This window comes from Cryptomeria japonica, chloroplast (genome assembly GCF_030272615.1).
Source record: "Cryptomeria japonica chloroplast, complete genome".
In the NCBI taxonomy this organism is placed as follows: domain Eukaryota; kingdom Viridiplantae; phylum Streptophyta; class Pinopsida; order Cupressales; family Cupressaceae; genus Cryptomeria; species Cryptomeria japonica.
The window spans coordinates 57,275-76,615 of record NC_010548.1 but is presented as its reverse complement, the minus strand read 5'-3'; the positions used below and the strand labels follow the sequence as shown (position 1 = coordinate 76,615).

Sequence of the window (19,341 nt, the reverse complement as noted above, 5' to 3'; positions counted from 1 at the left end):
CTTTTTTTACTATGTGTAATATCTACATTCCAATGGAATGGGTTAGATTGCTTGCCGTAGCGTACTTGGTACAAGTATTCATTTCATTTTTTAAATGAAATCTAACAATTTGCTTTTTTATTTTTTATTTTTACTAGCTTCTTTTTTATTTTTACTAGTTTCTTTTTTATTTTTACTAGTTTCTTTTTTATTTTTACTAGTTTCTTTTTTATTTTTACTAGTTTCTTTTTTATTTTTACTAGTTTCTTTTTTATTTTTACTAGTTTCTTTTTGTTTAAGAGATAAAATCAAGGCTTGATCTTGATGCTCAAAAAAAAAATCTTCGACTTTATTGATAAATAGACTTTTTTGACTCGTTCTCGAATTCATTTTGCTCCGTTTTACCAAACGGTTGAATCCAGTACCGACAGGTATCATTCCCCCGAGAATAACATTTTCCTTCAAGCCCTTCAACCAATCAATGCGACCTTGAAGAGCAGATTTAGCTAGGACCTGAGCAGTCTCCTGAAAACTCGCTTCTGACAGAAAACTTTGAGTATTCAGAGATGCGTTTGTCATTCCCAATAAAATGGTTCGATAGTTTATTCTTTTTTCTAGAGCGCGATCCATTCTTTGTACTCGTGATAATCCAACGAGTTCTCCGGGTAAAAAAAGACTACCTAGTCCATTTTCCCAATTTTTATTTTCGGACCTGTCGACATCTACAACTAAAACTTTCGATGTAATTTGGCGAACAATAATTTCTATATGTTTATCAGAAATTTGTACCCCCTGGGATCGATAAACCTTTTGAATTTCATCGACCAACTGATTCTGACTATCCTCCATAGTCATTCTAACACTGGTGAATGACCCCCAAAAGTTTCCAAAAAATATTGCTAGGTATCTGTTCAATTTTTGAAATCTTTTTTTTCGATTTTTTGATATTGAAGTATTTGAGCGGGCTTCTGACAATTGTTCAACTTTAGGAAGACCTTGAATTATATCATCGGATTTTAATCTTTCGTATAACATAGTTATTAATGTATCTCCTTGGGAAAGAATTTTCCCATAATAACTATTAAGAGTTGCTCCTCGAGCACCCAAATAGGGTTTAGCTAATCTAATGACGAAAGATTCCTCATGAACAACTACAATTTGACCAGATCCTTGGAGTTGTTTATCTTCGGATATCCATATACTTTCGGAACAAAATTGTCCAAGGCTGACTACTGAAAATGTTTTTTCAAAAAAATTGGATAGGCAAAAGTACAAATTCAAATTGAAGAAATCGAAAATAATATTCCTGCATGAATCAAATTGATAAATTTCCCTCTTTTCGTCCATAAAATAGCATTTAGCTAATTGGAAATTATTCGAGTCATTGTTAGAAATTGAACGTTCAGTTAGTAACACTTTTTTATAAGTCATGAAATGAGAGTATGGGAAACGATTAGCAATACTATGTAAATGACCCAGGAGACCTGACAATTCAATTCTTTTTTTATTTGCATCCAACTTTTTTACTGTATTCAAGCATTTTAAATCATGAAACAAAACGATTTGCAAAAAATCAGAAGGAGAAAGAATAGTAAAAGATTCATCTTTTTTATTCTCATTAGGTAATGAACGAATAGTTCCCTTACTCAGTAATTTACTTTGATCATTCAAATTAGTGTGACCTAATTTGTTATGAAACAAAAATGGAGAACTCGCTATATTTTCCCTTTTTGCGATATTGAAAAAAGGGTATTTCAGCAAGCTAATTTGAATCATATTGATAATGATCTCATTTGTTCCTACTGAAATAAGAGAAGCATAAGTCTTTTTTATTTTTAATCTGGGCCCTCCGTCTAATTGATTTTCAAGAGAATTCCTTTTTTTTTCAATTGAATAACCTCCGAGAATATTCCCATATTTTATCATTTTTGAACGGGGGTCATTCAAAAAAGCAAAAATGTGCTTTTTATTTAGTAAAATACCTTGTCCTCTGGGTATTCTAAAAATGAAATCAGGACAAGGAATTCTTCGCTTTCCCCATTGTTTATCACACCATAATGGTACGATGAGTTTATTTTTTTCCTTTTTTACACTCATATGGGTATTTTCAAAAAGAATGGCGGAATAGATAGAGTCTTTATGTTCGTTAGGTATGGTTCGATCAGTTTCGAAATAATTCAAGATTTTTTTTCCTTTTTCAAAACAGTTTGAGTCAACTGATTCGTGTTTCACTTGATCCACCGAATAATTTGAAAGTGATTTATGTTTGTCAAGAAGAAGTTCTGGAATATCCACTTGATCTTGATCTGAAGAAAAAGGTACTACAACGGATTCATATATACTTCCCGATAATACCCATAAATGAGTTGTCTCTAATATCAAATTAGACATAGGGATACTCCGGTGCATTTCTCCTGTCAAGTCAGAATATATATGTTTCTTTACTTTTTCTTTAAAGGGGGATCTTTTAGCACGAACCTCGGCAATTACTTGTTCCGATTCGACGAGTTGATTATTCTGAATGAATAGCAAACTTTCTGGCGGAATCGTTAAGTTTTGTACTTCATATTGATTATTGATAGTCACGTCTAAACTATTATAACATATATAAGCAGGATGCCCATGACGGGTACGGGTAGGATAAACCAAATTTTCATTGAATTCAATTTTTCCGGTGAACGGGGCTCGTACATGTTCTGCAATATCACCCGTGAATACTCCACCAGTATGAAAAGTCCTTAGTGTTAGTTGAGTTCCCGGTTCTCCAATTGATTGGCCTGCAATAATGCCGACTGCTTCTCCTAATTCGATTAAGTTGCTATGAGTAGTATTCCGACCATAACATAATTGACAAATCCAATATATACTTTTGCAAGTAAAAGGGGTTCGTATATATATTGGTTGTACTTGGAAATAATATAATTGATTGGCAAGTTTAATTCCAATATCTTCATTGCGCGTGGCAATACATCTCCCGTGTATATATACATCGTCTGCTAATACACGACCAATTAGTGTTTGTAGAACAAATTTATTTTTGATTGTTTCTCGATCTTGAATGAGATTTACAAAAAGACCTTGGATAGTACCACAATCTACTTTACGTACAACGAGGTGTTGTACTACTTCAACAAGTCTACGTGTGAGGTATCCAGCATCTGCTGTTCGTATAGAAGTATCCACAACTCCTTTACGAGCACCGTAACATGAAATAATATATTCCGTTAAAGAAAGTCCTTCGCGGAAATTCCCTTGAATGGGTAGATCAACAATTTTTCCTCGAGGATCCGACATTAATCCTCTCATACCTACTAATTGGTGAACCTGGGATGTACTTCCTCTAGCTCCTGAAAAGGACATCATATGTACTGGATTAAGAGGATCAGTCATCCTAAAATTCGGATTCATTTCTCGTCTCAAATATTCACTGGTAGCATGCCATACCTCAATCAATTGACGTAATTTTTCTACTGCATGTACATTCCCATAATCATGATGTCTTTCTGAAGCAAACCCTCGTTGCTGCGCATCTTGGATAAGCCATGCTTTAGATGGTGTTGTTAAAAGATCATCAATTCCTAATGAAATAGCTGCGTCAGTAGCTTGCTGGAAACCTAAAATCTTCAGTTGATCTAATATATGTGATGTATATGTCATTCCAAATTGATTTACGAATCTTCTAATAAGGTGCTTCATAACAAATTTATCCATCCCTTTATTAAAAAAGGGCACTTCAAAGGGAAAGGGATGGACAAATTTGACGGGATTTTGTGTCATAAGAATAAGATATCCCCATTTTATTTTGGGGAGCAGAATTAAGCAATGGGTTTAAGCTGGGAGGCTCCCTTGATCTTTATCTCTGCATCAATGAGATAAGCGTAAGATTAATAACATTAAATTCTGAATAGTAACATTTCTTGTCGGATATCATAAGTCCACAAGCCTTTTATAGCTTCTTCTATTTCTCGATTAAAACGAATGCGACCAACGGTTGTTCGAATGTATTTATTAAGTATTTCCCCCACTCTACCTTTTCTTATTCGAAAATGATCATAGATTTCGTAGAAGGTACCTAAACATTCATATTGAACTTCGATAGGAAGTTCTCGGTTTACTGAATTAATAATAGAGGTATCTATCTCTCTCCCCCATCGGAGCCATAAAGGACTGTCTAAATCAATTTGTTTTTGTTCATAAGCTTTAAGCGCATCATCATAGCTATAAAACGAAGGCGAGACGATCTTCTTTTTTGAGCTATTTGGATGGTACCTATTTTCATAAATACCCTGGTTTTTTTGAAGAGTTGATCTATAAAGTCCTAGAAGCATATCTTGAGTCGGTACACAAATAGGATCTCCTATGGTTGGAGAGATAAGATTGAGATGAGAAAACATAAGTAAACGAGCTTCTACTTGAGCTTCCATAGATAAAGGTACGTGGACAGCCATCTGATCTCCGTCAAAGTCCGCATTAAATCCTGCACAAACCAATGGGTGTAACCGAATGGCACGTTCGTTTATTAAAACAGGTATAAACGCTTGTATTCCTAATCTGTGTAAGGTGGGTGCTCGATTTAACAATATGGGATGTTTTTGCATAATCTGTTTAAGTACGTTCCATATAATAGGTCCCCTATCTCGAATTAAAAATTTAGCAGCTCTTAGATTGGGAGCAATCTGTCGTTCAACCAGATCACGAATTAAAAATGCTTGAAAAAGCTCTATTGCGATTTCTCGGGGCAATCCACATTGATACAATGAGAGAAGGGGACCTACCACAATAACAGAACGACCTGAATAATCGACCCGTTTTCCAAGTAAATTTTCACGGAATCTTCCTTCTTTACCTTGGATGAAATCTGAGAACGATTTATAAGGTCTATCGTGACTATCTCTCACCGGTTGTGTGCCTATACTGTTATCAAGAAGTGCATCTACGGCTTGTTGGACTAATTTCTTTTGGTCAGGCAATAAATCCGGTATTAGAAATGCACTAGTGGTTTCTATGAATTGTAAAACATTATTATTTCGACGGATAACCGTTTGATAAAGTTCATTAAGATCCGAAGTAATCACTCCACCTTCATTTAATTGAAACATTGGCCTCAGGTCGGGAGGAAGAACTGGTAATAGGCATAGAACCATCCATTGTGGTTCTACATTTGTTCGAAGAAAATATTTAGCAAATCTCATCCGTCTAACCAAAAGATCCTTTCTTCTTCGAAGTTTTTGAAGTTTTTGCTCCTTAAATTGAGCATATATTTTTCTATTACTAAATAGATTCTCTGGCTCCGAAAATAATATAGATATTACCTCATCTATTTCCTTCCATTCTATATATGAACGATCTATAATCATTTGCAGATCTAGACCAGCTAATTGTTCTCTGATAGCTTTTCCTCCAGTGGCAATTTCTCGCTCTTGAACTAGCCCAAAATCCCAAGAGAGATAATAAGCAATCTTTTCTGCCCAGGATTCATACTTAGATGGACGTAAACCCTGAAATCGCAATAAAGTTGGCTTTTTAGCTGTGGGCCTAGTAATACAAACATTTGGATAGGTTTTTCTAATCTGTTCCCCCCCCTCAGAATCGGACATGAAAGTTTCCTCTCATCCGGCTCAAGTAACTATACCGAAATGGAAAGTGATTATGTATCATTATGCAAAAAAATGTTTTTTGCTCTCTATTCAAACTAAAATAGTTACTCTTTGCTCAAGTTCCAAGTGAATTCGATTATTGGTTTACGATTCGTATTATGACATAAATATGGAATTAGTGAGCAGTCTCCTCCCTTTTGAACGATACATTTCTTTGTGAAAGACCTTCAATTCATTTGAAATTCATAAGGGATTTACTTGTCTGTATCTGGTTATAATCGATCCTGTAGGTTTCTGTTTTACTTCGATGGTTACAATACTATTTGAAGCATATGTGCGATGAATAGACTCCTATAACCATATCTTCTTTTTGGTCTAGATATAAATAAAGGATAATAAAAATGAAACAGATTTTTTCATTCCATTTTTTATTTATAATAAAAGAAGTATTTTTACGAAGTCCAATTAGCAATTTAATAATATACAAGATATTAACCCTAGATTGATTCCTCTTTATCAACATCTTTTTAAGATGGTTTTAATTCTGAGCTTCATACTACTCTTCCCGAGGGGCGTGTCAGAGCTAAGGACATCCCAATTAGATTGAATAGGATGACAGTTCCTACGGATCTGTATAATCGGAGCTTGTGATCAAGTCACACATCGCAGTATACTGGGTCTTCTAATTCTTTACGAGTTTTATCTAATAGATCCGCGATATAACTGGGGCGTCGTTTGAAATACCAAATATGAACAACTGGACATGCCAGTTTAATGTATCCCATTCGATATCTTCGAATTCGAGGATCAATAGCAAGTTCAACTCCACATTGAGTACAAAAATTGGAGTTGTAGTTTTCCTTGTCATTTTCCATCATTCGAGGTTTTACACAAGCACAAACTCCCCTTTTCTTAGGTCCAAATATTCTTTCACAAAATAATCCATCTCTTACTGGTTCATAAGTTCTATAATCTAAAGTGCGTTCTGTAGTAACTTGTCCGACTCTTTCTCCATTAGGTAATATTCTTTCAGACCAAGCGAGAATCTGCTCGGGGGAAACTAATCCAATTCGAAGTTGTTCGTGTTTATCCTGGTCACTCATAAAAAATAAATTTTGATTCATTTTGATCAAACTTCCTTCTTATCTATCTGAAAGTCTATCTCAGATAGAATAGTATGATTCAATTCTAGAGCTAAAGATCGTAGTTCTCTACTGAGCAATCGGAAAGATTCTGTAGGAGTGCTAGGTTTAGGCATTGGTTCTCCGTTGAAAATGGCACCAAATATTTTTTCACGAGTATCCATATGGTCAGATTTTAAAGTAAGCATCTCGTGTAAGATATAAGCAACACCAAAACCTTGTAAAGCCCAAACTTCCATTTCTCCTACTCGTTGCCCTCCTCGGTGGGATTTTCCTTTGAGAGGTTGTTGTGTAACCAGTGTATAAGGTCCACTGGAACGTGCATGAATTTTGTCATCAACTTGATGGCACAATTTCGATATATAAGCTATTCCTATTGTAACAGGTTGTTCAAATACCTTTCCTGTTCTTCCATCAATTAATCTATGTTTTCCAGGATGATCAGGTTCAAATACCCATGGATTAGCTGTTTGCTCGCTAGCTTTATAAAGCTCAGAGAAGACTAGTTTTCTAGAAGCTTCTCGCTCGTACCTTTCGTCAAAAGGTGCTAGTCTGTAATGTTTGTTCATTAGTTTTCCTGCTAAACCAAGCAAACATTCAAAGATCTGTCCTACATTCATTCGTGAAGGTACCCCTAATGGATTTAATACCATGTCCACTGGTGTTCCATTCTGTAAATAAGGCATATCTTGCCTGGGCAAAATTTTTGAAATAATACCTTTATTACCATGCCTTCCAGCTACTTTATCGCCTACTTGTATTTTACGTTTTTGTAAAATATATACATGAACTTTTTCTACAATATCGCCGAGATAATCGTCTTCCTCGAACTCCTGAAAGCATCTCACATCGATAACTCGACCTTTTACACCTTTAGGGACTCTAAAACAATTTTCTTTTCCAGTAGGTGCCTTAATATCAAATAAAGCTTGTAATAATTTTCCTTCTGGAGTATTTAATAGTGAGTCTTCTTCTGCTTCCAGTATCAATTTACCTACTAATACATCACCTGTTTCTATCCAAGATCCTATCATTACAAGGCCGTTTTCGTCCAGATGACGAAGTAAGTAAGCATCTAAATGAGGTATTTCTCTAGTTATTACTTCAGGGCCCTGGTTCGTAAAATAAACTCCAATTTCGTATCTTACGATCTGGAAAGAAGTAAAAATGTCTTGATATACCAGACGTTCACTAATAAGTATTGCATCTTCAAAATTGTATCCTTCCCATGGCATATAGGCCACTAAGATGTTTTTTCCCAAAGAAAGTTCTCCCCCTGCTGTAGCTGCACTGTCTGCTATAATTTGTCCCCTCTTTACATACTCCCCTTGGCGAACTCGGGGTTTTTGATGCATACAAGTATCGCTATTAGAACGTTGATATAGAATCAATTCTGTTTCTATATTGTTTCGAGCAACAGATGAAGTTATGGTGATATTTTCACCATCAATATACTTTATTTTTCCCCCTTGCTTAGCTATAGCTACACTTCCTGAATCTAGAGCTGCTTGACCCTCCAATCCAGTTCCGACAATACACTTCTCAGGTTGAACAAGTGGAACTGCTTGACGCTGCATATTAGAACCCATTAAAGCACGATTCGCATCATTATGCTCGATAAAAGGAATAAGGCAAACTCCAACGGAAAAATATTGGGAAGGAAAAATACTTCTGAAATGAATTTGGTCCCATGCAAAAAATAAAAATTCTTGTTGAAATCGAGCTGGAGTAAATTGTTCCTCTGGAACCCCTTGATTTAATGCCAGAGAATTTCCTGTAGCTATCCGGTAGTATTCATCTTCTCCCGGTAATAGATAAACCATTTGTTCTTCGTTCGATCTCTCAGATAGCCTATAGAATGGACTTTGTAAAGAGCCGTAATGACCAAGCGTTGCATAAATAGATAACGATCCAATAAGCCCAACATTTATTCCTTCAGATGTCGTAATCGGACAAATACGTCCATAATGACTAGGATGAATATCCCGTGTACGAAAAGTAGACGTTCGACTTGTCAATCCTCCAGGGCCCAAAGAGCTCACTTTTCGACTATGAACTATTTCTGCCAATGGATTAGTTTGATCCAAAAATTGTGATAAAGGGTGTAAACCAAAAAAATCTTGAAAAGTTTCCGTTAATGGAATTAACGTTTCCAATTTATTAGTTATTCTCTTTTTAGGATTGGTTGATGCAGATAATATAGTTTTTTCAATTGCTTCTCTGAAATCAATTAGGGCGAATCGTAACTGCTCTTGTAATAAATCTGCTACAGAACGAATATATCGATTTTGTAGGTGATCTATATCATCGGGTGTACCCGTTCCAAATCGCACTTTGATGAGGTAATCCACAGCAGCCAATACATCGTGCGGTAATGAAAAAATTTCATTCTCGGGTATATCAAGACTTAGCTTTTTATTCGGATTTCGTCGACCATTCTTTCCTAATGCACATTTCATTCGAAAAAATGCTCTTACTTTTTCATATATATCGGAAAATTCACAATTTTCTTTTTCTATCTCGTCACTTATGTAGAGCTCTTTATAAAGTTCCAAGATGGCTTCTTCCTTCCCGCCATACCAATAGAAATATGTATAATACTCCTCCGAGTACTTGAAAAATGCTAAGATATTCTTATAGTTGAAAATATCTTTGGAATTTAGACCCATAGCCAATAAGAAAAGCAACACAGAAATTTTTTTTTTTCTGCTTACACGAATCCATATCTTTTTTGTTTTTTTCTTGATCTCTAATCTTGATCTTCCTCCCCAATCTGAAATTATTGTGCCAATATAGATAATGTTTCCCGACGGTTTTCGTTCCCAAGTGTAATAAATACCGGGACTTCTTAATATTTGATTGACCACGACTCTGTAATTTCCATTTATTACAAAAGTTCCTTTAGAATTCATTAAAGGAATATCTCCCAGATATAAAATCATCCGGTTCTTTATCTTTTCACGAGTTTTAGTTTTCTTAATCAATCTTGCTGGTACATATAATTGACAGTGATATGTAAGAGACATATATACAGCATCTCTCTCTTTAATGGAAGGTTCTGTTAATTTATATTCATTCCCAAAAAGGAGAAATTTTCTTTTTTTTTTTGGGCTTTCAATTTTTGAAAACTTATTGAGTTCTTCTATTAAGCCTTGCTCGATAAAACGATCAAATCCTTCAAGTTGTATTTTACCAAATTCGGGAATTGTAAATATTCCTTTATTTTCATCTAATCGCATTGAATGTTTCCTATTCTATGTATATATAGAGTATATTGTATATTTCGATATTTATTCCTCATTGATCTATACGAATAAATTCGACAAAAAATTGACATGTATATTTTGTTCACTATATCCCAAAAATAGAAGAAAAAGAAGAGGTCCTTTTCTATTATCTTTTCATAAAGATATGATGGGGATTTTTCTGTAGTTGTTAATCGTCTAGTTATTGACAAATGTGATTTAATATACTATAATTAATGGGTACTCTAAATCCCTATCCTATACTAAAGGGAGGAACTAACTCTAAACCCCTAACCTATATTAGAAATTATAGGTTCCATTTCATGAAAACCAACCTCTTTTTCCTATTGGAAAGTAAAAATCCCCCTATTAGACCTGGGGACTATAAATTGGTTATACGGCATATCCGAGTGATAAAAAAGGATACGTGAAGTGAAATACCCTACATAACATATCCGAGTGATAAAGGAAAATATCTTTTCCTTTAGGAAAAACAAGAGATCTAAACTAGATCTGGGGATGGCGATATAGCCAAGTGGTAAGGCAGGGGACTGCAAATCCTCGATCCCCAGTTCAAATCTGGGTGTCGCCTTGGTAGCGTAAACAAAGTGAAAGGAATCTAAAAGTCTCCATTTGTGCTCCATGTCTTTTGGAGACAACTTGTGTAGCTTCAGGCTCTATTGTTAATAGAGCGGATAAAATTCGATTTTATCGTTAATGTCTGCTCCTATATGTAGTTGAGAGTAACTAGTTCCAAGAAACAATTTTGAGAAGTCTCTACTATCGACTCATCCTTTCGGAATAGGAAGGTAGAGGATTTCCACTTTGCACTATCCTTATTAGTTCCATTAATATCAAGAATAAATAATGATATTATTCTTTTTTATAAAGAGAGGGATTCGTATGGATATAGTCGGTATCGCTTGGGCTGCTCTAATGGTAGTTTTTACTTTTTCTCTTTCACTCGTAGTATGGGGTAGAAGTGGGCTTTAATAGAATTAATAGTCTTTTGAATCATTCTGTTCAAAATAAATAAAAAATGATTTTACAATGATAATTACGTATTATCATTAATTATCTAGTGATATTGAATCATCAATGATATGATGAAAATAAAAATGAATGATCATGTTATGAATACAATTCTACTTCATGTTTATCAAATATGAAGTAGTTCAATATATATATATATAGCGAATTAATATTATTAAGCATAGTATTCTTTACTATGCATATGTTAAAGAATATGGAGCATTATTATGCTGCTCTGTCCCAATTATACATAGACCCCTTTTCCATATCAATTTTTCCCCTTTACGATTTCCAATTTTGTATTTTACTATGTACTAGTTACTAGTAAATAATGTTTTCTACCGTATTCGTATTATAATAAAAAAAATTGATAAATAGAAAAAAAAAATACTTTTGCAAGTAGGTTATACTCAGAAGAACACCTATGTTCTATCTACATAAAGTTCCTTTTTCCAGAGATATATAAAAATGATTAGTTTCGCTTTTTTTATCAGGTATTGATAAAAAAGTACCCATGAAACAAATGATAATTTAGATCTACTTATCCAAAATTTGTGTAGAAGAAGTAGTACAAAAGAAAAAGGAAAGGAAAATTTTTCGTTTGTACTACTTCTTCTCAAAAAAAAATATCTATTCTTAACCCCTATTACTTTTTTTTTTTACTGAGGATCTAGATGAATTCTAGATGATCAGTAATCACTGTACTTCAGCTTGACTCGCCGTTTTTACGTAAATGATAAGTAGAAAAGCAGTAGGAAATCCAATGAACAATGCAATAGCAATAAATGCGAGATTATTTACTTCCATGATTGATTTTCCCTTCGTTTTACAATAACTCGAGATTTGATCTCATAGAGTATCTCATTTTTTTGTCAAAAAAAATGGATTGAATCCATGGAGTAATTCCATCAATAGGATCAATCTGAGTAACGGAATTGAGCGGATTTGATGAATTCTTCAATATCAATTAATTAGTATAACATACTATTATCTCTTGTTCATATCGGATTTAGTAATACGGTCCCTAATGGATCGATCCCACCGTCTTATTAGTATAGTTCCAAGGTTTGACTCAATTCAATTTTATCGTTAGTAACAAATAACATCAGACATGCAAATTAAATTTGATTAATGAATCAAGTCTTTGTCTCAATCAAATATTTAGATGTTAATAACGATCCAACCTTTGCCTATTCGAGGATCAGAAAAGTATCATAAAGATTGCTCTGATGGATTATACTGATTGATTTGTTATTTTAATAGGACTAACTAATAATTAAAAACTTACCTTCATTAGAAAAAATCCCCCTCGCAATACGGGGATATAATAATAGATAAAACGAAAAAAAAGAATGAATTCTTTTGTTCGGGTGAGAAAGGTGCCGAAGCTTTTACCTTATTTTAGAGAACAAATCACTGGGGGTAACTGGGGCTAAAAAAAGGGGGAGGGGGTACAAAGTCCTAGTGATGTTGTTGATGCGAATCGCCCGAGTTATTCACTCAATAAATACATAATGAATTTCTGTTCTGAAGATGTTTTTGAAAAATTGGCCATAATATGGTTGCTTCCTTTTTAATTAGCAGCCATCCTCTATTATAATATCCATTCAAATTTTGTAAAAAAAAAACTTTGGCTCGCTAAAGGTATTTCATTTTCATTTTCAAAATTATCAATATATTAGAAAAAAGGACAACCTTTTTTTCTAATATATTGATAAGTTCAATCAATCTAAGTCGATTGAAACCCTGAAAAGGGTAATTATTTCTTTTTTCTTTTTGCCCAAAATTATCTTATCCTAAGATAAGACCATGACCCTGGAATGAGCAGAATTCTTTGAATAGTAAAAGAAATAGAATTGAATTCTTATTTTAAGGATAATTAATTAGGAATCTTTTTTATTTATTTAAAAAAATGAAAAAACGTTCTTTTCGTTTCTGAAAAACGGGGAACTAGCAAATTTGAAATATTTTATTTATTTCCGAGCAAACAAAAATATGAGAGATGACCGCAGAGCATAGAGCTATAGCGCAGTATGGATAAAAGAGGATTGCAGATCTATGCTGATAGATCGGTGGTATAATCCACATTCAAAATGTGAAAAAAAAGAAATAATCAAATCTATTCTAGTCTACTCTCTTTTCCTTTTTTGCTCTTGTTTGGGGCAGGGATCGCTCAAACAATTGTTCAATTTATTGAATCGGGACTGACGGGGCTCGAACCCGCAACTTCCGTCTTGACAGGGCGGTACTCTAACCAATTGAACTACAATCCCACTAGGTACAGTTTATTTACTAATTAGTCATAGTAATTCAACTGTGCCAGGTCGATAAAACAGGTTGTAAAACTTTTCTATTTCAAATATTCCGAAAGTATCTGTTCGTTCCGATTCTTTCTATATCGAGTATACGGGATTCAAAAACCAATTACCTTTTTTACCAATATCAATAGATTGGTATCAATCTCAATCTATTGATCAACTTGGTATTGGGCCGAGCTGGATTTGAACCAGCGTAGGCATATTGCCAACGAATTTACAGTCCGTCCCCATTAGCCACTCGGGCATCGACCCAGGAAAAAATGGGAAGTAATTATAATACCTAATTAGGTATTATAATTACTTTCCTAGCCTAGTACCCCTAGGGGAAATCGAATCCCCGTTGCCTCCTTGAAAGAGAGATGTCCTGGGCCACTAGACGATAGGGGCCTACTTATTGTCATAATATTCAAATCCCTAGGAATTTGTCAATAAAAAGAATCTTTCTTCATATTCATTATTGAATATTCTTCTTGCATTGTCAGGATCAGCAATATAACTATATATAGCTATATTCTATTATATAGACACATATATATATGTATTAATATATACACCCCATTAGATTATTCATATCTACGAATACATGGTAAGGCGTAAGTCATCGGTTCAAGCCCGATAAAGGGCTCTTGCAATAAAGCCCAGTGTTCATTTTGAATATTTGATTAAGACAAAAAAGCTGCAATAAAAAAAAATATCTGTCATGATGATTTTTTTGTTATAACGGAATAGAATATGTAATAGAATTGAGGACAACTAATGTAGAATTTTTTTTTTAGATCTAGCTTTTTATTTCCTTTATCTTGCTGCTGATAAAACGAGGAATAGTACAAGATTAGGCATAATCTAGTTCACTTTCGTAATTTTGATTTAAGAATAATAATTGAAATTATTAATACTTAATTTCAATTTCAATTACTAGAATATTCTTACTTTTTTCTATTAATTATTTCGCATTAAAATAAAGTCAATAAAAATGAGAAGTAAGTGAACCTAACCCATTAACTGATTAATATATAAGTTATTCTGATATTGAAAATTAAGGTAGATTTTGAAAGTGAACCTTTCTCAATCACTTGAAATTATTCAAAATTTTCATATTTGGTTGTTAATTGGATATTCTGTCGAATGATTTTTTTATTTCCGAAAAAATGGATATGTAAGTCTAAATTCTAGATGGAATTATTTGTCCTTTTCTCTTTAATAGCATAATTCGATTATGATGTACCAAACATTCTTATATTAATGTACTAGACATTTTACTTTGGTCATTCTACCGGTGGAAAATAGATTGGAATTGAGATATAAAAAAAGATAAGAAAAGGTAAATGGTAAACAAAGGAACTGTTCATTTTTCATTATACTCAAATAGTATCCCTTTTTTTACTTATGAATTGAATAAAGGGAAAGGAACGAATAGAGTTCTTTCCTCTAGCTCTATGAGCTAGAAATAATATCTATTCCTATTTATTCGTAGAAATAATGTAGTAGTAAAAAACATAGAGATTCATAAAGTATTTAGAAATGTTACTATGAGTAAGATTCAAGACGTAATAATATTCAATAGAATAGATATTGTGAATAATCTCTAGTGAAGAGCAGGGAGGAAGAAAAGCTAACTTGCTTTTCCGGCATTCTGTTGATATTTATTACATTCAGAAGATAATTTTTGGAAAATAAAAAAAGGGAATAGAAACAACTTCGGATTATCATGCATTTACTTATATTGTATTAGTTCGGTTTAACTGAATAAAATCTGTGCCAATAAGGAATCTTCGAAACCCGATTTATTGAAAGGGATGATGGATGAAAAATTGTTCATAAATATACAAAACAGCGTATACCCTTTGATTCTATCAGATAGGGTGCTCGGAAAAGGTTGGAATAGTTAAATAGGAGGATTACTATGACTATAGCCCTTGGAAAGTCTTCCAAAGAGGAACAAACTTTATTTGATATTATGGATGACTGGCTACGCAGAGACCGTTTTGTTTTTGTGGGTTGGTCCGGTCTATTGCTTTTTCCTTGTGCTTATTTTGCGCTAGGCGGATGGTTCACGGGTACAACTTTTGTGACTTCGTGGTATACTCATGGATTGGCCAGTTCCTATTTGGAAGGTTGTAATTTTTTAACTGCTGCAGTTTCTACGCCTGCTAATAGTTTAGCACATTCTTTGCTGCTATTATGGGGTCCTGAAGCGCAAGGAGATTTTACTCGTTGGTGTCAATTAGGTGGTCTATGGGCTTTCGTTGCTCTTCATGGTGCTTTTGGTCTAATAGGCTTCATGCTACGCCAATTTGAACTTGCTCGATCTGTACAATTACGACCTTATAATGCAATTGCGTTCTCTGCTCCGATTGCTGTTTTTGTTTCCGTATTCTTGATCTATCCATTAGGCCAGTCTGGTTGGTTTTTTGCGCCTAGTTTCGGCGTAGCAGCTATTTTCCGATTTATCCTCTTTTTTCAAGGTTTTCATAATTGGACCTTGAATCCATTTCATATGATGGGAGTTGCCGGAGTATTGGGTGCTGCTCTTCTATGTGCTATTCACGGTGCTACCGTGGAAAATACTTTATTTGAAGACGGTGATGGTGCAAATACATTCCGTGCTTTTAACCCAACTCAAGCCGAAGAGACTTATTCTATGGTCACTGCGAACCGTTTCTGGTCTCAAATTTTTGGGGTTGCTTTTTCCAATAAACGTTGGTTACATTTCTTCATGTTATTTGTGCCGGTGACCGGTTTATGGATGAGTGCCATTGGAGTAGTTGGCCTAGCTCTAAACTTACGTGCTTATGATTTTGTTTCTCAGGAGATTCGTGCAGCGGAAGATCCTGAATTTGAAACTTTTTATACAAAAAATATTCTTTTGAACGAAGGTATTCGTGCTTGGATGGCGGCTCAGGATCAGCCTCATGAAAACCTTATATTCCCTGAGGAGGTTCTACCCCGTGGAAACGCTCTTTAATGGAACTCTAACTTTAGCTGGTCGTGACCAAGAAACCACTGGTTTCGCTTGGTGGGCTGGTAATGCCCGACTTATTAATTTGTCAGGCAAATTACTTGGGGCTCATGTGGCTCATGCCGGATTAATTGTATTCTGGGCTGGAGCAATGAATCTATTTGAAGTGGCTCATTTTGTACCGGAAAAACCTATGTATGAACAAGGATTGATTTTACTTCCCCATCTAGCGACTCTAGGATGGGGAGTCGGTCCTGGTGGGGAAATCGTGGACACTTTTCCCTATTTTGTATCCGGGGTACTTCACTTAATTTCTTCTGCAGTTTTAGGCTTCGGTGGTATTTATCACGCACTAATTGGACCCGAAACTTTAGAAGAATCTTTTCCATTTTTTGGTTATGTATGGAAAGATAGGAACAAAATGACCACAATTTTAGGTATTCACCTAATCTTGCTAGGTGTTGGTGCTTTTCTCCTAGTGTTTAAGGCTTTGTATTTTGGTGGCATATATGATACTTGGGCTCCCGGCGGTGGAGATGTAAGAAAAATTACGAACCTTACGCTTAACCCAAGTACTATATTTGGTTATTTACTTAAATCCCCTTTTGGAGGGGAGGGATGGATTGTTAGCGTTGACAATCTAGAAGATCTAATTGGAGGACATGTGTGGTTAGGTTCCATTTGTATCTTCGGTGGTATCTGGCACATCTTAACAAAACCTTTTGCGTGGGCTCGCCGCGCGTTTGTATGGTCCGGAGAAGCTTACTTATCCTATAGTTTGGCGGCTCTCTCTGTCTTTGGTTTCATTGCTTGTTGTTTTGTTTGGTTTAACAATACAGCTTATCCCAGTGAATTCTATGGACCTACCGGCCCAGAGGCCTCTCAAGCACAAGCATTTACTTTTCTAGTTAGAGACCAACGTCTTGGAGCTAGTGTGGGGTCTGCCCAAGGGCCTACTGGTTTAGGTAAATATCTTATGCGTTCTCCTACTGGAGAAATTATTTTTGGAGGGGAAACGATGCGTTTTTGGGATCTTCGTGCTCCCTGGTTGGAACCTCTAAGAGGTCCTAATGGTTTGGACCTGAGTAAGCTGAAAAAAGACATACAACCTTGGCAAGAACGACGTTCAGCAGAATATATGACTCATGCTCCTTTAGGTTCTTTAAATTCTGTGGGTGGTGTAGCTACCGAGATTAATGCGGTCAATTATGTCTCACCTCGAAGTTGGTTAGCCACCTCTCATTTTGTTCTAGGATTTTTCTTTTTCGTAGGTCATTTGTGGCATGCAGGAAGAGCTCGTGCAGCTGCAGCAGGATTTGAGAAAGGAATTGATCGTGATTTTGAACCTGTTCTTTCCATGACCCCTCTTAATTAAACCAGAGATAAAACTAGATATTATCTTTATTGAAAGGCGGGATAGTTATATCCTTTGTCATTATTCTTCCAGCTGAATCCTTGTTGCTCGGCTATAGAATATAGCCGAGCATTTTTTTGGTACTGAACTAAGTTCTATCTAGGATTTTTCTTTTTTGTAAGTTAGGTTTAGTTGTTCGATGAACAAAAGGAGAGAGAGGGATTCGAACCCTCGATAGTTTTTGAACTATACTGGTTTTCAAGACCAGAGCCATCAACCACTCGGCCATCTCTCCCGAATTAGCATAACTCATTTTATGCTGACAGATAATATCTGTCTATAGGGCTATCAGTGATATATATATATATATATATCATGATGATAAAAATAAAATTGATTCTTTTATACTAAAAGAAAAATTTGAGAATTTCGATTTATTTATGATCAAATAAAAATCCGTAGTGCATTTTACTCAAAATTGACCGGATAGGGATCGAATGGTATAGCCTTTTGAATCTGTTGGAAACTTTTTAAGATCACAACCATGACTATTGCGTTCCAATCGTCTGTGTTTGCATTAATTGCAATTTCAACTCTACTAGTGATTGGTGTACCTGTCGCACTTGCCTCTCCTAATGGTTGGTCAAGTAACAAAAATGTACTATTTTCCGGCGTATCATTATGGATTGGATCAGTCTTTTTAGTAGGTATTCTAAATTCTTTCATATCTTAAGATATGTTTTAAGATCTTTTGGGTTTCAAATTTCCCTCTCCCCCCTCTCTAGGGGGCATCATAAATTATTCACAAGGGAATTTACGATAAATTTGAAAAAACCAGGTAATGAGAGTATTCAAGGGAGAGGTTTTTTTTATTAGTATGATTGATAATTGATCAATCAGTCTATTCAAATTGAAAAATTGACCTACATAGAATGGTAATATATGGGTATATATTATACCCATATATCGAGTCAAATGCGGGTATGGTTGAATGGTACAATTTCTCCTTGCCAAGGAAAAGATGCGGGTTCGATTCCCGCTACCCGCCCATCTGTAGTATAGAATAGAATTATGAATTAGTTATTCGTTTAGTCATATTTTTTATCTTCTTTATACATAAGGCCAAGATAAATGGGATGAACCATCCTTTTTGGATATAAAAACTTATTGTGTCTTTGCGGAGACGGGATTTGAACCCGTGACTTCAAGGTTATGAGCCTTGCGAGCTACCAAACTGCTCTACTCCGCGCTATCCCCTCATATTACCTTTGTTATAATACCCCAAAATGGGTACATCGAGCAATCCCTTGGGTATGCTATTCTCCCTCCTATATAGGGAGGGAGGATAGCATAATAATAACTTTAAGCAATTTTTTTGAACCTACCAACTCGATTTGGTCACCCCAGCCAACAAACATGCGTGAGCCATTTCACGGATTATATATCCGGATAATTCAAAGTCTCTATAATTGGCTCTGGGTCTTCCAGTCTTCAAACAACGTCGACGAAGACGTGTAGGTGCACTATTACGCGGTAGAGATTGTAATTTTCTATAAATATCCAATTTATCATCCAGTGATGAGACTTCGCTCATCTCTTTTTTCAAAGATTGGCGAAGCAAATTATATTTCCTTTCCAATCTTTGTTTCTTTTTCTCTCTTTGAATGAGACTTTTTCTTGCCATAATGATTCAGCTAGTTTATATAAATAATATA

At 34.9% G+C, this 19,341-nt stretch overlaps 9 protein-coding genes and 7 non-coding genes across 16 annotated transcripts, besides 1 other annotated feature; 6 read left to right on the top strand and 10 right to left on the bottom strand. All coding sequences in view use genetic code 11, as the record gives it.

The window, feature by feature from the left end:
• Positions 1 to 117: 117 nt before the first annotated feature.
• On the bottom strand, positions 118 to 3,756 carry rpoC2 (RNA polymerase beta' subunit). Its single transcript has one exon. It carries the CDS (start codon positions 3,754 to 3,756, stop codon positions 118 to 120), a length of 3,639 nt encoding a protein of 1,212 aa, YP_001806688.1.
• A 116-nt stretch (positions 3,757 to 3,872) lies between these two features.
• On the bottom strand, positions 3,873 to 6,679 carry rpoC1 (RNA polymerase beta). Its single transcript has 2 exons — positions 6,238 to 6,679; positions 3,873 to 5,527 (listed from the first exon to the last, which is right to left on the bottom strand). The coding sequence occupies exons 1-2, from the start codon at positions 6,677 to 6,679 to the stop codon at positions 3,873 to 3,875; spliced, it is 2,097 nt and encodes a 698-aa protein (YP_001806687.1).
• A 26-nt stretch (positions 6,680 to 6,705) lies between these two features.
• rpoB (RNA polymerase beta subunit) lies at positions 6,706 to 9,957 on the bottom strand. The gene has a single exon. The coding sequence runs from the start codon at positions 9,955 to 9,957 to the stop codon at positions 6,706 to 6,708; it is 3,252 nt and encodes a 1,083-aa protein (YP_001806686.1).
• A 527-nt stretch (positions 9,958 to 10,484) lies between these two features.
• CrjaCt017 lies at positions 10,485 to 10,555 on the top strand. Its single transcript has one exon. It is a non-coding gene; the product is annotated as a tRNA-Cys (tRNA).
• A 311-nt stretch (positions 10,556 to 10,866) lies between these two features.
• petN (cytochrome b6/f complex subunit VIII) lies at positions 10,867 to 10,956 on the top strand. Its single transcript has one exon. It carries the CDS (start codon positions 10,867 to 10,869, stop codon positions 10,954 to 10,956), a length of 90 nt encoding a protein of 29 aa, YP_001806685.1.
• A 735-nt stretch (positions 10,957 to 11,691) lies between these two features.
• Positions 11,692 to 11,802, bottom strand: psbM (photosystem II protein M). The gene has a single exon. The coding sequence runs from the start codon at positions 11,800 to 11,802 to the stop codon at positions 11,692 to 11,694; it is 111 nt and encodes a 36-aa protein (YP_001806684.1).
• A 1,392-nt stretch (positions 11,803 to 13,194) lies between these two features.
• On the bottom strand, positions 13,195 to 13,268 carry CrjaCt016. The gene has a single exon. It is a non-coding gene; the product is annotated as a tRNA-Asp (tRNA).
• Positions 13,269 to 13,481: 213 nt separating this feature from the next.
• On the bottom strand, positions 13,482 to 13,565 carry CrjaCt015. Its single transcript has one exon. It is a non-coding gene; the product is annotated as a tRNA-Tyr (tRNA).
• Positions 13,566 to 13,627: 62 nt separating this feature from the next.
• On the bottom strand, positions 13,628 to 13,700 carry CrjaCt014. The gene has a single exon. It is a non-coding gene; the product is annotated as a tRNA-Glu (tRNA).
• Positions 13,701 to 13,895: 195 nt separating this feature from the next.
• Positions 13,896 to 13,938: a sequence feature (to short to form a complete secondary structure; tRNA-Thr).
• Positions 13,939 to 15,216: 1,278 nt separating this feature from the next.
• On the top strand, positions 15,217 to 16,278 carry psbD (photosystem II protein D2). The gene has a single exon. The coding sequence runs from the start codon at positions 15,217 to 15,219 to the stop codon at positions 16,276 to 16,278; it is 1,062 nt and encodes a 353-aa protein (YP_001806683.1).
• On the top strand, positions 16,226 to 17,647 carry psbC (photosystem II 44 kDa protein). The gene has a single exon. The coding sequence runs from the start codon at positions 16,226 to 16,228 to the stop codon at positions 17,645 to 17,647; it is 1,422 nt and encodes a 473-aa protein (YP_001806682.1).
• A 187-nt stretch (positions 17,648 to 17,834) lies between these two features.
• CrjaCt013 lies at positions 17,835 to 17,921 on the bottom strand. The gene has a single exon. It is a non-coding gene; the product is annotated as a tRNA-Ser (tRNA).
• Positions 17,922 to 18,170: 249 nt separating this feature from the next.
• On the top strand, positions 18,171 to 18,359 carry psbZ (photosystem II protein Z). The gene has a single exon. It carries the CDS (start codon positions 18,171 to 18,173, stop codon positions 18,357 to 18,359), a length of 189 nt encoding a protein of 62 aa, YP_001806681.1.
• A 244-nt stretch (positions 18,360 to 18,603) lies between these two features.
• Positions 18,604 to 18,674, top strand: CrjaCt012. The gene has a single exon. It is a non-coding gene; the product is annotated as a tRNA-Gly (tRNA).
• Positions 18,675 to 18,801: 127 nt separating this feature from the next.
• CrjaCt011 lies at positions 18,802 to 18,875 on the bottom strand. The gene has a single exon. It is a non-coding gene; the product is annotated as a tRNA-Met (tRNA).
• Positions 18,876 to 19,007: 132 nt separating this feature from the next.
• On the bottom strand, positions 19,008 to 19,310 carry rps14 (ribosomal protein S14). Its single transcript has one exon. The coding sequence runs from the start codon at positions 19,308 to 19,310 to the stop codon at positions 19,008 to 19,010; it is 303 nt and encodes a 100-aa protein (YP_001806680.1).
• Between the last annotated feature and the right edge of the window lie 31 nt (positions 19,311 to 19,341).